The sequence below is a fragment of the Cucumis sativus genome, chromosome 1 (genome assembly GCF_000004075.3).
Source record: "Cucumis sativus cultivar 9930 chromosome 1, Cucumber_9930_V3, whole genome shotgun sequence".
NCBI classification, from domain to species: Eukaryota; Viridiplantae; Streptophyta; class Magnoliopsida; order Cucurbitales; family Cucurbitaceae; genus Cucumis; species Cucumis sativus.
The window spans coordinates 31,330,222-31,347,909 of record NC_026655.2 but is presented as its reverse complement, the minus strand read 5'-3'; the positions used below and the strand labels follow the sequence as shown (position 1 = coordinate 31,347,909).

Sequence of the window (17,688 nt, the reverse complement as noted above, 5' to 3'; positions counted from 1 at the left end):
ACCAAGAATAATGTCTATAATGACAAGTCACGACATATTAGAAACATGTGTAATTCAATAAGACAAATTGTTATGTAATGAAATATTTTTCTTTTGAGTATGTCAAAATTAAAAGAGAATTTTGCAAATCTTTGTACGAAAAGATTGTCAAGAGAGCAAGTCATAAATACATAAATATAAATGAAGCTAAATTCTATGAAATGAGTTATGTGGTGATAACCTAACCAATGTAATGAAAAAATACTCTTAATTAATATTACTTGTGAGAACTTTTCAAATGACTTGTGTTCTTTAAAGTTCGTGTGAATTCAAGATTTTGTCTAGAACTCAAATAGACACAACAGCATGTAAATCAGTTTCAATTCATCAAAGAAAGAGAGGATAGTTCCAACTTTTGGTCTCACTATTTCTTCAGTAAGTTCAATGAAGAGTCACTTAGGAAGATTCAAGTCTAAAATGGATTTAGTTGGGTAGATTAAATTCATTTATTCGAAACTTGAAATTGTATTTGAAATCATCAAAATAAAAGGATGCAAACTTAACACGCGAAAGTTAACTATTCAATTTTAGTAAAAGAAAAACAACTAAATTGAATTAAATTTGATAAATGTTTCAATTGTATTATTTATTTGATTTTGTTTTTGTATTTTTTAGAGTTATTAAGTTGCTATCCTATAAAAAAACAACTTGTTTTTTCATTTGTAGTATCTCATTTCAAATTAAAGAGTCTTGACATTTCTTTATTTCTTTCCTTTGTTTTTGAGTTGAGTTAAGAGCAAGTATCCAAAAGTTCTGTTCGAGGTTTTAGTTAATTCTACCAGAGTTAGTTGTTGTATTCTTCTAAAACAATCACTGAAGTTTGCTTATAAACTTGTGCAAAAAGAACAATTATCTTCAGGATGACTCTTATAAGAAGCATGTCTCCGACTACGTTTTGAACAATCTACAAAAGTTTTTGAGGATCGTTTAAGTCTTTGATTATTTAATTCTTATCAAATTATCTAACTTATATATGTTTGAGCCTAAATATTATACATTGAAAAGAAAATTGAATAAAAATGAGTCGAATACAGATTTTAATTTGAAAAAAAAAAAAGAATTTATGTTATTTAATTAATTGTTTGTAGAAGAAATAAAGATATTTCTAGTAAAGATGTGGAGATGTAAAGGCAAAGGTCGTAAATGAATCAACTAATTCTGTGCTCCCCTTCCTTCTCTGGCTGCTCCGGCCATTCCCATTTGAATCTCCAACAAACCCACCAACTCCATGCCCATTTCATCAAAACCCAATTTCATAATCCTCACCCTTTCTTCTCTCAATCCCACTTCACCCCTGAAGCCAATTACAATCTCCTCATTTCATCTTACACCAACAACCACCTCCCGCAAGCTTCTTTCAACTGCTACCTCCATATGCGTTCAAACGATGCTGCTGCACTTGACAACTTCATTCTCCCTTCACTTCTCAAAGCTTGTGCCCAAGCTTCCTCTGGGGATTTAGGCAGGGAACTCCACGGTTTCGCCCAAAAGAACGGCTTTGCTTCAGACGTTTTTGTGTGCAACGCTCTTATGAACATGTATGAGAAATGTGGGTGCTTGGTTTCTGCTCGCTTGGTGTTTGATCAAATGCCCGAAAGAGATGTTGTCTCTTGGACTACTATGCTTGGGTGCTATGTACGGAGCAAAGCTTTTGGTGAAGCGCTTCGACTCGTACGGGAGATGCAGTTTGTGGGAGTGAAGCTCAGTGGTGTTGCTTTGATTAGCTTGATTGCTGTATTTGGAAATCTCTTGGATATGAAATCGGGGAGGGCTGTTCATGGTTACATCGTGAGAAATGTTGGTGATGAGAAGATGGAAGTTTCAATGACTACTGCATTGATCGATATGTATTGCAAAGGTGGATGTTTAGCATCAGCACAGAGGCTTTTTGACAGGTTATCTAAAAGAAGTGTTGTCTCATGGACGGTGATGATAGCAGGTTGTATTCGCAGTTGCAGATTAGATGAAGGGGCAAAGAACTTTAATAGAATGCTCGAAGAAAAATTATTCCCCAATGAGATTACACTACTAAGTTTGATTACTGAATGTGGTTTCGTGGGAACCTTGGATTTGGGCAAATGGTTTCATGCGTATCTCTTAAGAAATGGGTTTGGTATGTCTTTGGCTTTGGTCACTGCTCTCATAGACATGTATGGAAAGTGTGGGCAAGTTGGATATGCAAGAGCTCTTTTCAACGGTGTCAAGAAAAAAGATGTCAAGATTTGGAGTGTTTTAATATCGGCTTATGCACATGTGAGTTGCATGGATCAAGTTTTTAACCTCTTCGTCGAGATGTTGAACAATGACGTGAAACCAAACAACGTGACAATGGTTAGCCTTCTTTCTTTGTGTGCAGAGGCTGGAGCCCTTGACCTTGGCAAGTGGACTCATGCATACATAAACCGTCATGGTCTTGAAGTAGATGTCATTCTAGAAACAGCTTTAATCAACATGTATGCAAAATGTGGAGATGTAACAATTGCTCGTAGCCTGTTCAATGAAGCTATGCAACGGGACATTCGCATGTGGAACACAATGATGGCTGGATTCTCGATGCATGGTTGTGGAAAAGAAGCTTTGGAACTCTTTTCAGAGATGGAGAGCCATGGTGTTGAACCTAATGATATCACATTCGTTTCCATTTTCCATGCTTGTAGTCATTCCGGATTGGTAGTAGAAGGAAAAAAGTATTTCAACAAAATGGTTCACGACTTTGGAATTGTTCCAAAGATGGAGCACTATGGATGCTTGGTGGATCTTCTTGGTCGAGCTGGACATCTCGACGAAGCTCACAACATCATTGAAAACATGCCCATGAGGCCTAACACAATTATATGGGGTGCTCTGCTTGCTGCATGTAAGCTGCATAAGAATCTGGCCTTGGGGGAGGTGGCTGCAAGAAAGATTCTTGAATTGGATCCACAAAACTGTGGGTATAGTGTTCTTAAGTCAAACATCTATGCATCAGCAAAGCGATGGAATGATGTAACAAGCGTTAGAGAAGCAATGAGCCATTCAGGAATGAAGAAAGAACCAGGCCTCAGCTGGATTGAAGTAAGTGGTTCAGTTCACCACTTCAAATCTGGAGACAAGGCATGCACACAAACTACAAAAGTATATGAAATGGTGACCGAAATGTGCATCAAATTGAGAGAGTCGGGATACACACCGAACACAGCAGCAGTTTTGTTAAACATAGATGAGGAAGAGAAGGAATCTGCACTCAGTTACCATAGCGAGAAACTTGCTACAGCATTTGGACTCATAAGCACAGCTCCTGGTACACCCATCCGAATCGTTAAGAATTTGAGGATTTGTGATGATTGTCATGCTGCAACGAAGCTATTATCAAAAATCTATGGACGAACAATAATAGTTAGAGATAGAAACCGATTTCACCACTTCAGTGAAGGATATTGTTCTTGTATGGGTTATTGGTAAGATAAGATTCCAGATTGTGATCCTATATCTAAATACTCATGTACATAGAACTTTCAACAATACAATCAATGCACTTTTTTTTTGTTATGAGCGAACATCAAGTAAACCCCACTTAAGGGAACGCTGATTTGTCAACCAAGCCACTGTTGTGCTTTTCGATCGCCGCTACCCCCAACAGAATGTCGAATGCTGATCTTCTCATTGGCATATTTTTGTTGAAGCCATTCAAATCCATTTACATCAAGTTTACCCGACACTGATTTCCCTTGTTTCCTACGATTTTGTTGTTCCCTTACTGAAGCCCACAATTTCCCAATTGCATCCCGCTGCTGCAATGTGAACCTTGTAACATTGTCAAAGGCATGCTTCACTAAGATATCAATGACAGTTTGACACCTAACAAGAGAAATTGCAAGTCAGTTTCACATTCCAGTTTTAAAAACAATGCAAGGAACTGTCATTCTAGACAGTGCAGATTTTGTACCATGGAATTCTGTACCGATGAGCAGCAATTTCTAAACAGCTAATCAGGGCACCTCTTTGTGCTTTGAGAAAATTCTTGGCCTCCACTTCTTCATCATTCCTAGTCTTGGATACCACATCATTTTTTACCTTTGCTCTCTCACCTTTCTTTAATGAACCAGGCAGAAAAGCATCTAGACCAAATGGATCGGATTCTTCCTGGTTTTTCTTTTCAGCTGGAGCAGCATTCTTCTTTTTCAGATGTTCATCATCTGTGCTCTCTTCATGACCTTTAAGTGCTTCAGCTTCCTCAGAATCATCCTCCTTCGTTGCGACTGGAAGATCAGAGATAGCTTCTTTTATTTGTCCAGCTGTCTTTGAAAACTACATGGTTCATAAATCCAAGTATGAAAAATGGAAAATTGATGTTCCACGAATAAAGAGAGCACAATGGTCTCAAAATAACCAACAAAAATGACAAAGAACTCGTCAGATGATGTTTCTACTTTTTAAAAGTTAAGCTTATTTACTTCTTCAAAAACCATTTTTAAAGCCACTTTTCAAAGCCACGTTTTGAAGGCTAAAGAAAAAAAGTAACTTTATAAAAAACTTTGAAATTGCTCTAAGATTTCAGGGATGTTTTCTAAAGCAATAAACCAAACAAAGAAAATACATGTAGATTTTATATACTTTATGTATATCACATCAAAGGAGCAGTGGTTTTGATTACACAAGTAGGGGATATGATCTCTACCACAAAACTGTCGTCTGTCAACAAATCATTTGCCAACACAGTCTGAATTGTCCAGGTTGTTAACTGGTTCTTCTGCTTTCTGTTAAGGCACTGAAAATTAAAATAAGAAACCATTACTAGAAAATTAAAATCGGTTTTAGAGAAGACAGAAAATATCATCGCATCAATCGTAAAACCAAAAATATGATCATCATACTTCCATGGTAGATTGTGCAGCTGAAAACAATGCATGATAGTCTCCTCGTACTGAAGCATCGGTGCAAGGAGTGGATGAAGACATGGACATGGCAGCTTCAAGTATGGTAAAGAAACAATCACTGGTAGCTGGCTTCACACTTCCTGCCTGAATGAGCTGTATGGCAAGTTTTGCAGCTTTGCCAAACTTCGTGGGGTTCTTAATATGCGAAGCTATCTTCTGCATAGCCTCCAAAACTTGGGTCTCTGAGGCATCTGTTGTGGTTTTGAACCTTAAACGTTTTCCTGGTGCCGGTGCTGTAGCTGAAAACCAAACTCCATATGTCATCTTCTACCAGAGTTATTACAAAAATATAGAATCAAGGTTAAATATAAATAGTGTCTATTCAGTTTCTAATCTTAAAAAGTTCCGATCATGTTTTTGTTATTAACATTAGAATTGTGAATCTGGGATTCTATGCAGTCCTGACTGTGAAACAAATCCTGACATCCTTGTCTATTGCACAAACATTAACTAATTTAATCCAAATGTGGTAAATAACGGACAAGATAAGTGGCATAAATTTCACTTTAGAAAAAATTTACCCTTTTAGTCCTCAAGTTCTGAAGAATATGTACGTTTGGTCATTGAGTTTTAAAAATGTACCTTTCTAGAACCCAGACTTATAAGAATAGGCTAATTTTGTCCTTGAGTTTCAAAATGTACCTTTTTAGTCATTGAATTCTTAAAAATAGGTTTAAAAATCCCTCAAATAACTTTATACTATTATTTAAAATAATTATATGACACTTATATTAGAAGAATAATTTTTAAAAATCATATTGCTCTTAACACTAATTTTTTCTAATTTTAAATATCATATAATTATTTTTAAAAATCAAACAAAATTTACTTTAAGGACCTTTTGAACCTGTTTTAAAAAACTCAAGGACCAGAAATGTACATTTTGAAAACTTAGAGATCACATAAACCTATTTCTATAAACTTGGGGACTAAAAAAGTATATTTTTAAAACTCACATATTCTTCAAAACTTGAGGACTAAAAAGGTAATTTTCCCTTTCATTTGTTAACTAGATGTAAGACCTATTAAACATACATATGAGAGGAGGGGCAAGAAAGGGAACTTCACCCATGACAGTTTGGTCGTGCAACATTGATGATGTATGGAGGGAGAAAGGAACCAATTCAAAGTTTCTCAAGGGTTTAGTGGCAGAGGAATGTCAAATGTGTGTGGAAATTTTGACAAAGGAAGCTTGGTTGAAGGATAGGAAACTGACGCTCGTGAATCTATCGGAAGTTATTGTTCTTCTTCGTTTTGTCAATAATTGTTTGCTCTGCTTCTTTCATTAGTGTTCATTAACCTCTTGCTCTATTTGAGAAGTTGATTATCAATGGCATAAGAACAATATTTCCCCCTGATTTCTGTGTTGTTGGATCTTCCTGAGTGCAGATGATGTGTTAATGAGTACGTTCCTCAATGACTTAGCTCCAACACTGAAGGTGAAGGTCTAAGAATGGGGCATTTAGTTGATTACCAATGGGCTCGACTTTTACTAAGGTACTTACGTTGTTTTGTCGTTATTGTTGTATACTTTGACCATTAGTCACTTTTCATTTAGTTACCTGAAGTTTTTGTTTCCTTTTCACCAAAAAGAAAGAAAAAAGAAAAAAGAAAGAAAAAAGTGTGGGAGGTGGAGGTAACCAAAACTTCTATTAAGGCTTGAAGAGATCTTGAAAGAGGTCCATATTGTTGACAACCAGAACTTCGACATGGATTTGGCTGTAGAAAATAACCCCCTCAGTGCCCACCCATGGGAAAAACCCAAGTAAAAGTTATTCTTCAGGAAAAGTAAGCCTGAAAGCATAAAACAAGTTGAAACGCTACCCATTCCCAGTAAACCAGAAACATAGAACGCTACCCAACAGAAGCTATCTCACTCGAAGTGGGGAACAATGCTGAGTGGGCAATATGATCGAACATGCTCCAGGTACTATGAAATTATAGGGGATGGTGCAAGATAAGGAAGTGATTGTTCTTATTGACTGTGGAGCTACCCACAACTACATTCATCAGAAGTGGGTGGAACAGTTAAGGTTGCTGTTTACAAAAACCTCTAATTATGAAGTGGTTGCGGAATATATAACCATCAGGCACAAATAGCTCCTTGGACAACAATTGATTGATTAAGATGTGGCCTTGCTAGCTTTGAAATAACAATAGAATGTAGCTCAAAGTTGCATGAAGAAGTTTGCTGACCAAAAACGTAGAGATATTGAGTTTTGCATTGGGGATCCTATCAACATAAAAATCAAATTGAATTCAATAGAGGCCCAACTTAGTCCACATATGGTAGCTTATCTCATTCCTCCAAGTATTCTTCCTCAAGCTATACCCCTATCAATATCGTCACCATTCCCAAGCTATAAAAAGGTTTGAAAAACTTTGTCCTTAGTTTTGTGGCCTTTATCCAGTGTTGGAAAGGATTGGGGAAGCAAGAAATAGGGTGGAATTACCATCCGAAACTACCAAACACAACAAGAACAACTGCCATGTATCTGATGACTGATAGTAATTGTATTCACTATTTAGGGAAAAAAAGGCAAGAGAATTCGAAATCTTCCCCTTCTCCTCTACACTCAAAAGAACTACAAAACAATATGACAAAACGATGAAAAGTCGAAAACCTTTGTCCAACGAATTGCATCCCCATTCCCAGACAATCATATGTTACAATCTTGTAAAACAACTTTGACCCCTCACATATTAAATCCTTCTCCTTATGCCTTCTCTCTCTTATTCCTAATAGTTCACACCTTCGTAAACGAGGGACTATTATCAGTTGAAGAAAGGCAATGAACATAGCACAATAATTCAGTCTCATTACCCATCTTATACAGAGGGTTCCAAGCTACTAACGACACCATAAGGATTATGAGAATGAGGTGGAATGAGAGAAAAAGAAAGTGGATTGTTTAGTCAAATGAAAACTCCATCAAGACAGGGAGGCCATGTGGGAATCTGTGGAATTCAAGAAGAACCAAACACCTACATTCCATCTTGAAGATAAGGTGAGTTTCAACTTCGAGGGTATTGTAATACCTCCTATTGACATACATATGAGAGGATGTGTAAGATAGGAACTTCTCCCACGTCAATTGGGTAGGGGCATGTAAAAGTTGTTACGTAGGGAGGGGAAGAGGAGACTATGCAGGGGTTATGTGCAGGGTTTTTGTTTTGTTTCTCATTAGGGTTTGTTAAACTCTTGCTCTGTTTGAGAAGTTGATTATCCAACAGGGAGAGTATTTTCCCCAGTCTCCCATCTCGTTAGGTCTTTCTGAGTGCAAGGAACAACTTTGATACCTCATAGACCACTCTACTCTTTTTAGTTCTCTACCCTCTGTCATTTTTCTACCAATTAAATCAACCTAAAGGTGCTTAATATAATAGCCATTTCACATCATTGTTATAATTATTCAGGTATTAATCATAGGGGGCATACAGAATCAGAATTCAAATTTCAAGAACGTAATTACAACTTTTTAAACTTTATAGACTAATAGATATGACCGTCACCATCTACAATTGCAGGACACAACTGTATTCAACCTATAATTCAATGTTCAAGACCAAATGAAAATTCATACAATAATTCTCAGTAAGTAATTCTTAAATCTCACCTTTCATCCTTTCATTTTCAAATCCTATCCCCAATTCCTATTCCTTTGTCCTTTCTACTTCTAATAACTATAAACGAGATTCGAGAATAAAAAATCCAAAAAGAAGAATCGAGTTCAAATGAATTGTCTGGTAAGTGTAAAGTTCAAAAAGGGACCAAAAGAGCACAGCGCCCAAAAAAATTAAAAAAAAAACTACGAAATCAAACAACCCCTCAAAATCTCAAAACTAATAATGAACAAAAACAAATCGAAGAGATTCAGGAGGAGAGCAGAAACCTGCAGAGTTGGGTTCTTGGGCAGTCTTGGGACGCTTGAGGGCGCTCTTGATGACCGGGGCGGGATTGGTAGAAGGATCGGAGGGCCGAATCTGATTGGTGGGTGCGTCTGGTAATTGGGTCTCCGGCGAAAGGTTTGTGGCTGAAATCGGCGGTGGAAGGCCTTCGAAGAGGTTCTCGGCCATCTCTCCAAGTCCCGCCGATGTCTCGGCCGTAGCAGAACGCTTGCAGAAGCTCCTTTAAGGTTTAGATTGAGCTTGTCCGAATCCCGAGTTATTTGAGCGTTCGAAAGTGAAAGTGAAAGTGAAAGTGAGAGTGAAAGTGAAACTCTCATCTCGCTTGTATGCCTTAGCCCCATTAAACTTACAATGCTCATCTCTCTTGGATGCCTTAGCCCCATTAAACTTACAATGGGGGACTTTGCTTTTGCATACTTAATACCAATCGTGGTTTTCCCAAATTTTAAATTTGGTTTGGTCACATATAAGAATAATCGTCTCAACCACCTCTAAATTGTGCCGAAGTATCAACCATAATGAAGTACCACTTTTTAATCATTTAGGTCTTTTGTGGTGACACCCAAATTTACTCAAATTAACTCATTATTCCATTAAATGTTCAAACTATGAGACACTCTAAGAAAATTTTAATTACATCATAACTAAAAGGTTAATAGTTGTTTGTATTTCAACGGGTGAAATTTGTATTTCTCCTTGTTTTGACACTTGATGTCTCGTCTTGTGTAGAGATTAAAATGTCTACGGATCAGCTCATAAGAACTTACTATGTACTAATCAGTTCGACTAAGGATTTGCTTGCCTGAACAAAATGCCTCTTGTCAATAGGCCTACTGCAAAATAGAAAGTAGTTAAGAAATAAGGTTTAGTCGCGAATCTCGCTTTCTTTAATATGTTTCACGACTCTACTACTTTGTGCAAACAAATTTCTAAAGTTTTGTCGTCCCTAAGATAAAACAATTGTGTTCTTCAATCAGTTTTGCATTGAAAACTAATTTGAATCTCAACATTCAAACATACACTTTTTGTTTCAAATCTCACAAAGAAAGTTTTTCTTGTTTTTTTCTCATTCATAAGAAAGAAGAATGAAATGAATTTATAAAGTGGAGGAAAAGAAAAGACAGTTGGTAATTAAAAGGAGATTTAATTTGGAAACGATGGTAATTAAGGAAAATAACTTTTGTAGTTTATGGTGGATAACATTGAAATTAAATTTAAAACGATAATAAAACGTTTAGTTCTTTTATGACACAAAATGGTCATAAAGATTTTGCCACTATTACATCATATCGCCTACCCATCACTCCTAGGATGGTGGCATGTGCGCGAAGAATACAACAAATCTTGTAGCCATCTCGCCTAGAATGGCGTTTTGCGAATGGAGATTAGTGAATCTAACCGCCTAGCCATATCGTCTAGAATGGCATAACACAACTTATTTGTTTATCTTCTCACCTTTCCAAAATCACATTTGGATGAATATTTTGTAATAATGACATCTTCAAATAATTTCATCAACAATCCCCACTTAAATTTTTTTTACTATCAGTTTCCCACTTGAAATAAAATATTTTCATCCAGCAATGTCTATCTTTATAATACTATGCTTAGTAAAATATGTCTAATGACTTGAACATTTACATAGTGACAATAATTTAGAGTATTGTAAAGTAAACACGTAGTTTTGAACTTTACTTCTAATAAAATTACTCACACAACATTGTTCGAGTGAAATTCTAAAATTGACTGTGTTTTAAGGCCTTGCACGTATATCCTAGTTTAGTGAATGCTCTAGGAATTTTCGTAGAACTCCATAGAAAGCGGTCCTCACTTCCACATCCACAAAAGTGAATCTATGATAAGTACTCCTACACCTAGGAACCCTACTTGATATCAAGTATAGAATTCATTAATAACTAAGTTCAATCTTTTCATACACTTCAGGATGTCATGCTAATTTTCAATCATAAAGAATGAAACTTTTAGGTATTTTAGCATGATTCTCTTCATAACACTTGTGATAAGTTATTACCTATTGAACTTGTTTCTTGGGATCTCCAGTCTTTCAAGTTGGGTTTATCTCATAAGTGATTCAGTTTTCTATGGGATTAAGGGTGTGTTTGATTGAGATTATAAAGTATTTAATTTCGTCAAAAAAACCATTTTGAAAAAAATGGTAGTGTTTGACAAATTAAAATAATGCATTTTTTAAAAATTCATTTATAAAATAATCTATTCCGGAGAAATCTTAGAAAATCAAATTCACATATAAACACTTATAAAAAAAGTCTAACCAAACATTAAGTGTTTAAATTTTAAACTCATTTCCAAAAAAGGATTAGTCAAGTTGTAATCAGACTGTAACATATATGTCGTCTCTTACAGCTATAATAACGATTATGAACTTTTGCGATAGCCGCAATACTATCACAATGGATTAGTATGGCAGCTATAGATAACATATTTTGTCCTTCATTTTTTATTTTTTATATTCATTTATGTACTTTACTTTAGTTTATTTTTATAAAAGAAATTTGAATTTACTTTTTAAAAAAATGAGAAAAGAAAAAATATACACCGATTCTTCTCCCTATTTTCTCTCAATCACTTCCTCCACACATTTTTATGGAGCCGTTTAATTTTTTAAAAAATTAATACTATTGATGATGTTGCTTATCGACAGACAACCTCCTTTCCAATTTTCTTAGAGGCGGTTTGGGGACGGAAAGAAAATGATTTTTCACGTTTGGGGCAAGGATTAAGTGGGGAAAAGAATAAGTTTATTTCGAATTAAATACCAAAACAAAGTTGCTTTCAATACTTATTACCAAAATGTCGTAGTTTTGAAACTTTTTACATAAATAACGTTGATTTTAACGTTTAAAAAAAAGGGGAGAGTCTTCCATTTAAAATAAATAAATAAAAAGAAAGGGGTGAAATGAGATGAGACTTTTGATTAAAAGTTTTTTTTTTCTTTTTACATTTAAATAAAACATATTTAAATATTTATATTTATTTTCTATCCTTTTCTTAATTCTACTTTTTAGAAATGTAAAATTTATTTTTTAATTATTATATATATGTTTTAAAATATTTTTTTAAAAGTATTTTAAATATTTTAGAATCATTATTAATATTAATATTGTTTTCCAAGCAGCAAATAAGACCAAAAGGTAAAAAAAATATTAAATTTGATCCTAGATATTAGAAAATTTATATCCTAATTTTGATAGGATCAAAATAAATTTCTTAGACATTACTGATGTAATGTGAGAATACCAAATCTAAATGATCTTGTTAAACGATCGTTTAGACTCATAATGAAAATAGAAAGACACAATACCTGATAATAAAAAAAGAAAGGAGATGACATCGAAGATGGCGTCGAAGATGGAAAATGATAAAGAAGGAAAAAAGTTATGGAAGAGGAGGTAGAAAAAACAATTTATGTTTACATTAGTTTTCCAAAAACTATTTATCAAATTAATGCTCTTTCAAAATTATTTATTGAAATAATGGAGTTTTTGTTCTTCCTCCCAGGTGGAGTCTTTTCCTTCAAACTCACTCAATATATTGGAAGGAAATTGATGTTTATGATCATCGAAGTCATCACTAGTGTCTGTTTTAAAGTTTCTATATTTATTGTTAGCTATTATTTCTTTATAATCGCACACTAATTGTGCATTTAAGTTTATGCCCAAATTAGATCTTACGTTCTATTTAAGTTTTCACGTGGAGGTTGGTCATAATCAACCCCATCGACCCCATCTATAATATGATCAATTGTAAACAACATAAATGACACATTTTTGCTTGTCATTTTCTTGTTGGTTTTGATTTTTGTGTTAAATGCTTCTTCTTCTTCTTCATATTCTCACATGTTCTTATTCGTGATTTTTTCATCTCCCTTCTACAATTTTTTTCCTTCTTTGTCATTTCTTCATCTTCGATGTCATCTCCTTATTCTTTTTTCATTATCAGGTATTGTGTCCTTCTTTTTTCATTATAAGTCTAAACGCGTTTAACAAGATCATTTATATTTGGTATCCTTACGTTACATAGTGTCTAAGAAATTTATTTTAATCCTACCAAAATTAAGATATCAATTTTCTAGGATCTAACACGCTATGATCAAATTTGATATTTTTTTTTTACTTTATTTACTCGAAAAAGGATACTAATATTAATAATGATTCTAATTATTTAAAATCAAGTTTTAAAAAATATATATAATAATTAAAAAATAAATTTTACATTAAAAAAAGTAAATAATTAAGAAAAGATATAAAAGAAATATAAATATTTAAATAAACCTTTTAAACAAAAGTTGGAGAGGGCGAGTACTCGCCCATCTCTTTTCTTTTTATTTATATTTTAAAAAGATTTGCCCCCTTCTTTAGGTAAAAAAAAAGAAAAAAAAAGTCCAAATCAACTTTTTTTTTTTTGTAATAAGTTTTCAAAACATCTTTATTTTAGTATTTAATTCGTGTATTTTCCCTTAATCCTTTTTATTCATTCTCTTTCTTCCTCTCAATCACTTTCTATCCTCATTTTAATTATTCTGTTTCTTCAATATATTACATCAAATTTTTCTCTTTTTCTAAAATTTATTTTCCTTAATAATTGTATTTTAAAAGATAAACATTATTTTTTCATTTTTCCATAACAATTATATATATATATATCCACGTATACCTATAATTATCAAATTTCTAACCAGCTTTCACTTTTTAATTTAATTAAATAGATATAAAAAATTATTTAATTAAATTCAAAATTCAACACACTCAAAATCCAAATTCAATAATTAATTAAATATTCATCCCACACATATTTAAATAATTTTAATTCCATAAAACTATAAATTTTAAATCAAATATTTCGTGATTGTGTGTCTGTTTGAAGTGCGTAACTGGTCTTTGTTTTGGTTTCGATTGTTTTTTTTTTATTTATTATTGTGTACTATCCTAATGTACGATTTAATTGACGTTCACCGTTTAACTGCATTTTGAAATAATTTTTTTTGTATTTCATTTCATTTCAATGCTATTATGTCCGTGGTTATTTGTTTAAATCGATTGTTAAAGATATGCAATTTTTCGATATTGCACTTACAATATCAATTTTAAAAAATAAATATAATTTCTTTTGAATGTAATGCGTCAATTAATTTATTGGCACATAAAACTTGTGTATATAATGTTCAAAATTGATATTGTATTTACAAAAACTTGTGTATTGGGTTTAGGGTTTACCCTTGGGCGATGCATGAATTTTTAATGCATATATGACTATAGGTAAGGTACACCAGCTGGTGTATTATTGACATCAAGAGTAGTGTTTGTAATTTTCAGTTAATTGTATATTTGCCAGGTCTCTTGACTGTCACCTTGACTACGAACCATTTATGACATCCGCAAAACAATTTCCAACAATTTCGTAGGTTTTCTATAATTTTAAGCATCAAGTAGGTGAGTGTCTTTATTGTAGTAGACATGAACACAATTCAACTGTCGTTACTATCAACTTCTAAAAAAGGTTTGAGATTTAATCATTTTCTCTACGTATTATATCAAAGATAAACTACATATTTAGATAACATATTTTCACTGCATGTTAACTAAGATAATAGAATACAAAATCTGGTGAGAAATATATTTCATTTATATAGTAATTACATCGACAGAAGGTGATATGTTACATATCAAAATCAAACTCCCTCCCTCTATAGAGTAGAGTTTGATATATGATCATCAATTGGACATAACAATTAATTGCAACCCTACCAAATGACAGTAAATAGTAATAACAATAATTACTACTATTATTATTATTTCACAAAATAAAAAAAAATTAAAATCTATTAGTAGTTCAGTTTCTGTTCTTGCACTTCTCCAATGCTCTTGGTGCTGTAAAATTGACAATTAATATATTAATTTACGTTTATAAAAAAAATATTCAAAAGTATTAAGAAAAAAAAGAAATAAAATTGGGCATAAAAGAAATCCAAGGAAAATACATCGCTCATCGTTACCACACAATTTAATTTACTTTTAAGAAATTTTTTAAAGAACCTTAATCTCATTTTTTCAATGATAAATTTGTTTAAAATATTTACAAATATAATAAAATACAAATAAATTTTATAATGTTATCAATAGATTTTACAATTTTATTTTAGTATATTTAAAAACTAACTCTTATATTTAATTAGATTATAACTTACCAAGTCCAATGGCTTCAGATCCTTTCATTATTCTCAAGCGTTTGCACGAATCCACAAACATGCTGTTCATCAATCAAACAACATTTATAATTAGTTCCTGACATATCTATTGAACAAAACATTAAAAGGTTAAGGACGTAGATAATAGCTAGATATTTTACAGCCAAACTTATAATTTTGGTACATAATCAAACTCTTTAAAAGTAAGGGATCAAACCAATCCTTTTGGTTCCTTAAATTTTTTATTAAATGGTACATTTTAAGGATTAAAATGAAAAATTCAATAAAAAATTGACTAGTTTGTGAATGAAGAACCAGTTAAAAAAAGAGTTGGGGAGTTAAAAATTTGAAATAAAAATGAGAGAGAGTTGGAAAGACATACTCCCATGGGACATCTCCAACAAGCATCCAATCTCCATCTTTGTCTTCATAAGTAGGCACATAATCAGACCCATTTGACACATCTATTAATTTTCTTTCATTCATGTAATCCCTCATCTTTTGTGCTCCACACTGACCTGATATTTCAATTTCAACCCCCAATCATTCAACTTTTTATCCTACACATAAACTCCTACAAAATAATAATAATAAAAAGGGTAATTAATTTGGAAATGACCTGCAGTGAAAGAGGCAAACATCTTGCGTAGGGCATCGGAAAGCTCTTGGTAGCTACCGTACATCTTCAAGTCCACTTTGCGTAAGTACGGTGCGCCGTCCATACTGACTTTGATAAACGCTGCCGCACCGACGCTACAGCCACCGCCGCTTATGACGGCGTTCTTCTCGGTTTCTTCTAATTTATTCTTCTTTGGCGGCCCTACGATGTTTCTCCTCAACGACTTTACCGGTGGCCAACCCACAACCTGGGCCCTGTCAAATTCACATCACTAATTTATTGTTATTCCTTTATTAAACAATAATTCTCCCTAACCAATCATTACTTAATTACTTAACTTTACCATATTTTACTTCATTTTCAATTCGGTTCTTTCTAAATCTTCAATTTAATTTCTTTTTCTTTCATGCATTCCATGATTTATTATTAGGGAGTCATGTCATTATCTCTCAAAACTATCATATTAAATTTAGTGGAACAAAATATGTGTATAAGTAAGATAATCTTATCCAATTAGTTCCTCTAACTTTATTTTGTTAGCGTTAACTTTCAATCAATTTAAACCATTACGAATAAAATTTGAAATTAATTGAAATAATGATGAAAAATATTTTTATAGGTACAAATAACACAATCTAATTATGGTACGATATTATCTATATCTATCATAATATAAAAGATATATAAGTAGTAATTTATGGTGATTTATATAGCATATAAAAATAAACTTGGAAGGATATGAGCAAAGAGAAATAAGAATTAGAAGAATTGTTTTGAATTTATCTTTTTGAAACATTTAGTTAATAACTTTTGGACACATTGACTATTGAGAAAAAGAAAAGATTCCATATGTTTTGTAGTTTTGGTGTATTTGTCCGACAACAAAACAAAAAATTTCCATGAAATCCGAAACCACAATTATTTTGCCTTTTCTCTCTCTTTCTTTCTTTTTTTTTGTTTACTTGGTCATCATTTCTTTCTCTTCCCAACTCAATTTTTGATGCCCATATACACATCATCCTTACATTATTTTTATTTCAACTGCAAATTCATTTTTTTTAATGAATATTAATTATATTTTAAATTTAAAAATAAATATTTAATTCTGAGCCTAAAATCCATAGAAGTAAATCTAGGGGGATGCAAATACTGAGTTCTTTTTATTCATCTAATTGTTTTCTAGAAAATAAAAATATATGTGAGAATAGAATGTAAAAATTGTGTACCTTTGATGCTGAAAATTTCTCTTTATTAACTGTCATTAATCTTTTTTTTGAAATGATAATAATGAAAAATAGAGAGAGATGGGAGTTCATACTTGGCCGGAGGAGGCTTCGGAAGATCTTTATTGACGAAGCTCGAAACGACATTTTTGTCGGTCGTTTTGTTGCCTTGGTTGGAATCAGTCACAATATTCAGCTTCAAATCCACAGTTTCAGTGAAACCTCTTTTTTTCACGGCGTCGCCATCGTTTCTTCCGTCCCCGCCGGGCAGACCAAGACGGAGCTCTGTCTCTTCAAACCCAAGTAAGCTTCCCATTTTGAGTATCTTCACAATCTCAATATTTTTGTATTGTTTTGTTTTAATTTTTGGAGGTGAAAGAATGGGGAAAAGGAGTGGTTATGGAGGGGAGGAGGAGAAAATAAGGGAAAGTGTGAAATTATAAAGTGGGTTATGAGAAGAATATAATGTAAAGGGAATTTTTATATACTTCTTATTTTTCTTAGGTTATAAGTTGTACACTCACGGTTTATTAAAAACCAAGTTGACTCACTCATTTTAACCAATGAAATCAAGTTGGTTCAATCATAGGTACCTCTGTGTTGGGACAAGGGGGCCATGCTCTTAATTAATTCTTTTATTATTATATTTTTTCTCCCCCATATTGTTATTTTGGTAAATTTCGATAGATATAACAATAGTGCTAAATATTTAAGGTTCGTATGACAATTTAATAAAAGGCTACGAAGCTAATTGTT

The 17,688-nt window shown here is 33.0% G+C and overlaps 3 protein-coding genes across 3 annotated transcripts; 1 reads left to right on the top strand and 2 right to left on the bottom strand.

Moving 5' to 3' along the window:
* The first annotated feature begins 1,052 nt into the window (after window positions 1-1,052).
* Window positions 1,053-3,567, top strand: LOC105436355 (pentatricopeptide repeat-containing protein At3g26782, mitochondrial). The gene has a single exon (XM_011661978.2). The coding sequence runs from the start codon at window positions 1,183-1,185 to the stop codon at window positions 3,478-3,480; it is 2,298 nt and encodes a 765-aa protein (XP_011660280.1). The 5' UTR covers window positions 1,053-1,182; the 3' UTR covers window positions 3,481-3,567.
* On the bottom strand, window positions 3,416-9,198 carry LOC101212234. Its single transcript, XM_004142480.3, has 5 exons — window positions 8,849-9,198; window positions 4,893-5,194; window positions 4,697-4,786; window positions 3,965-4,326; window positions 3,416-3,876 (listed from the first exon to the last, which is right to left on the bottom strand). The coding sequence occupies exons 1-5, from the start codon at window positions 9,030-9,032 to the stop codon at window positions 3,612-3,614; spliced, it is 1,203 nt and encodes a 400-aa protein (XP_004142528.1). The 5' UTR covers window positions 9,033-9,198; the 3' UTR covers window positions 3,416-3,611.
* Window positions 9,199-14,495: 5,297 nt separating this feature from the next.
* LOC101212477 (auxin-responsive protein IAA16) lies at window positions 14,496-17,473 on the bottom strand. The gene is made up of 5 exons (XM_004142481.3): window positions 17,028-17,473; window positions 15,710-15,963; window positions 15,473-15,608; window positions 15,091-15,152; window positions 14,496-14,773 (listed from the first exon to the last, which is right to left on the bottom strand). The coding sequence occupies exons 1-5, from the start codon at window positions 17,246-17,248 to the stop codon at window positions 14,736-14,738; spliced, it is 711 nt and encodes a 236-aa protein (XP_004142529.1). The 5' UTR covers window positions 17,249-17,473; the 3' UTR covers window positions 14,496-14,735.
* Between the last annotated feature and the right edge of the window lie 215 nt (window positions 17,474-17,688).

What these genes read in the sequence shown, in the direction of transcription:
- LOC105436355 (XM_011661978.2), top strand. Translation starts at nt 1,183, where the DNA reads ATGAATCAACTAATTCTGTGCTCCCCTTCCTTCTCTGGCTGCTCCGGC.
- LOC101212234 (XM_004142480.3), bottom strand. Translation starts at nt 9,032, where the DNA reads ATGGCCGAGAACCTCTTCGAAGGCCTTCCACCGCCGATTTCAGCCACA. An exon ending in CTGCACAATCTACCATGGAA is followed by an intron (nt 4,787 to 4,892) that starts GTATGATGATCA and finishes TTTAATTTTCAG; the next exon opens with TGCCTTAACAGAAAGCAGAA. An exon ending in TGACAGACGACAGTTTTGTG is followed by an intron (nt 4,327 to 4,696) that starts GTAGAGATCATA and finishes TGAACCATGTAG; the next exon opens with TTTTCAAAGACAGCTGGACA.
- LOC101212477 (XM_004142481.3), bottom strand. Translation starts at nt 17,248, where the DNA reads ATGGGAAGCTTACTTGGGTTTGAAGAGACAGAGCTCCGTCTTGGTCTG. An exon ending in GTTGGAGATGTCCCATGGGA is followed by an intron (nt 15,153 to 15,472) that starts GTATGTCTTTCC and finishes ATTGATGAACAG; the next exon opens with CATGTTTGTGGATTCGTGCA. An exon ending in ATCTGAAGCCATTGGACTTG is followed by an intron (nt 14,774 to 15,090) that starts GTAAGTTATAAT and finishes TCAATTTTACAG; the next exon opens with CACCAAGAGCATTGGAGAAG.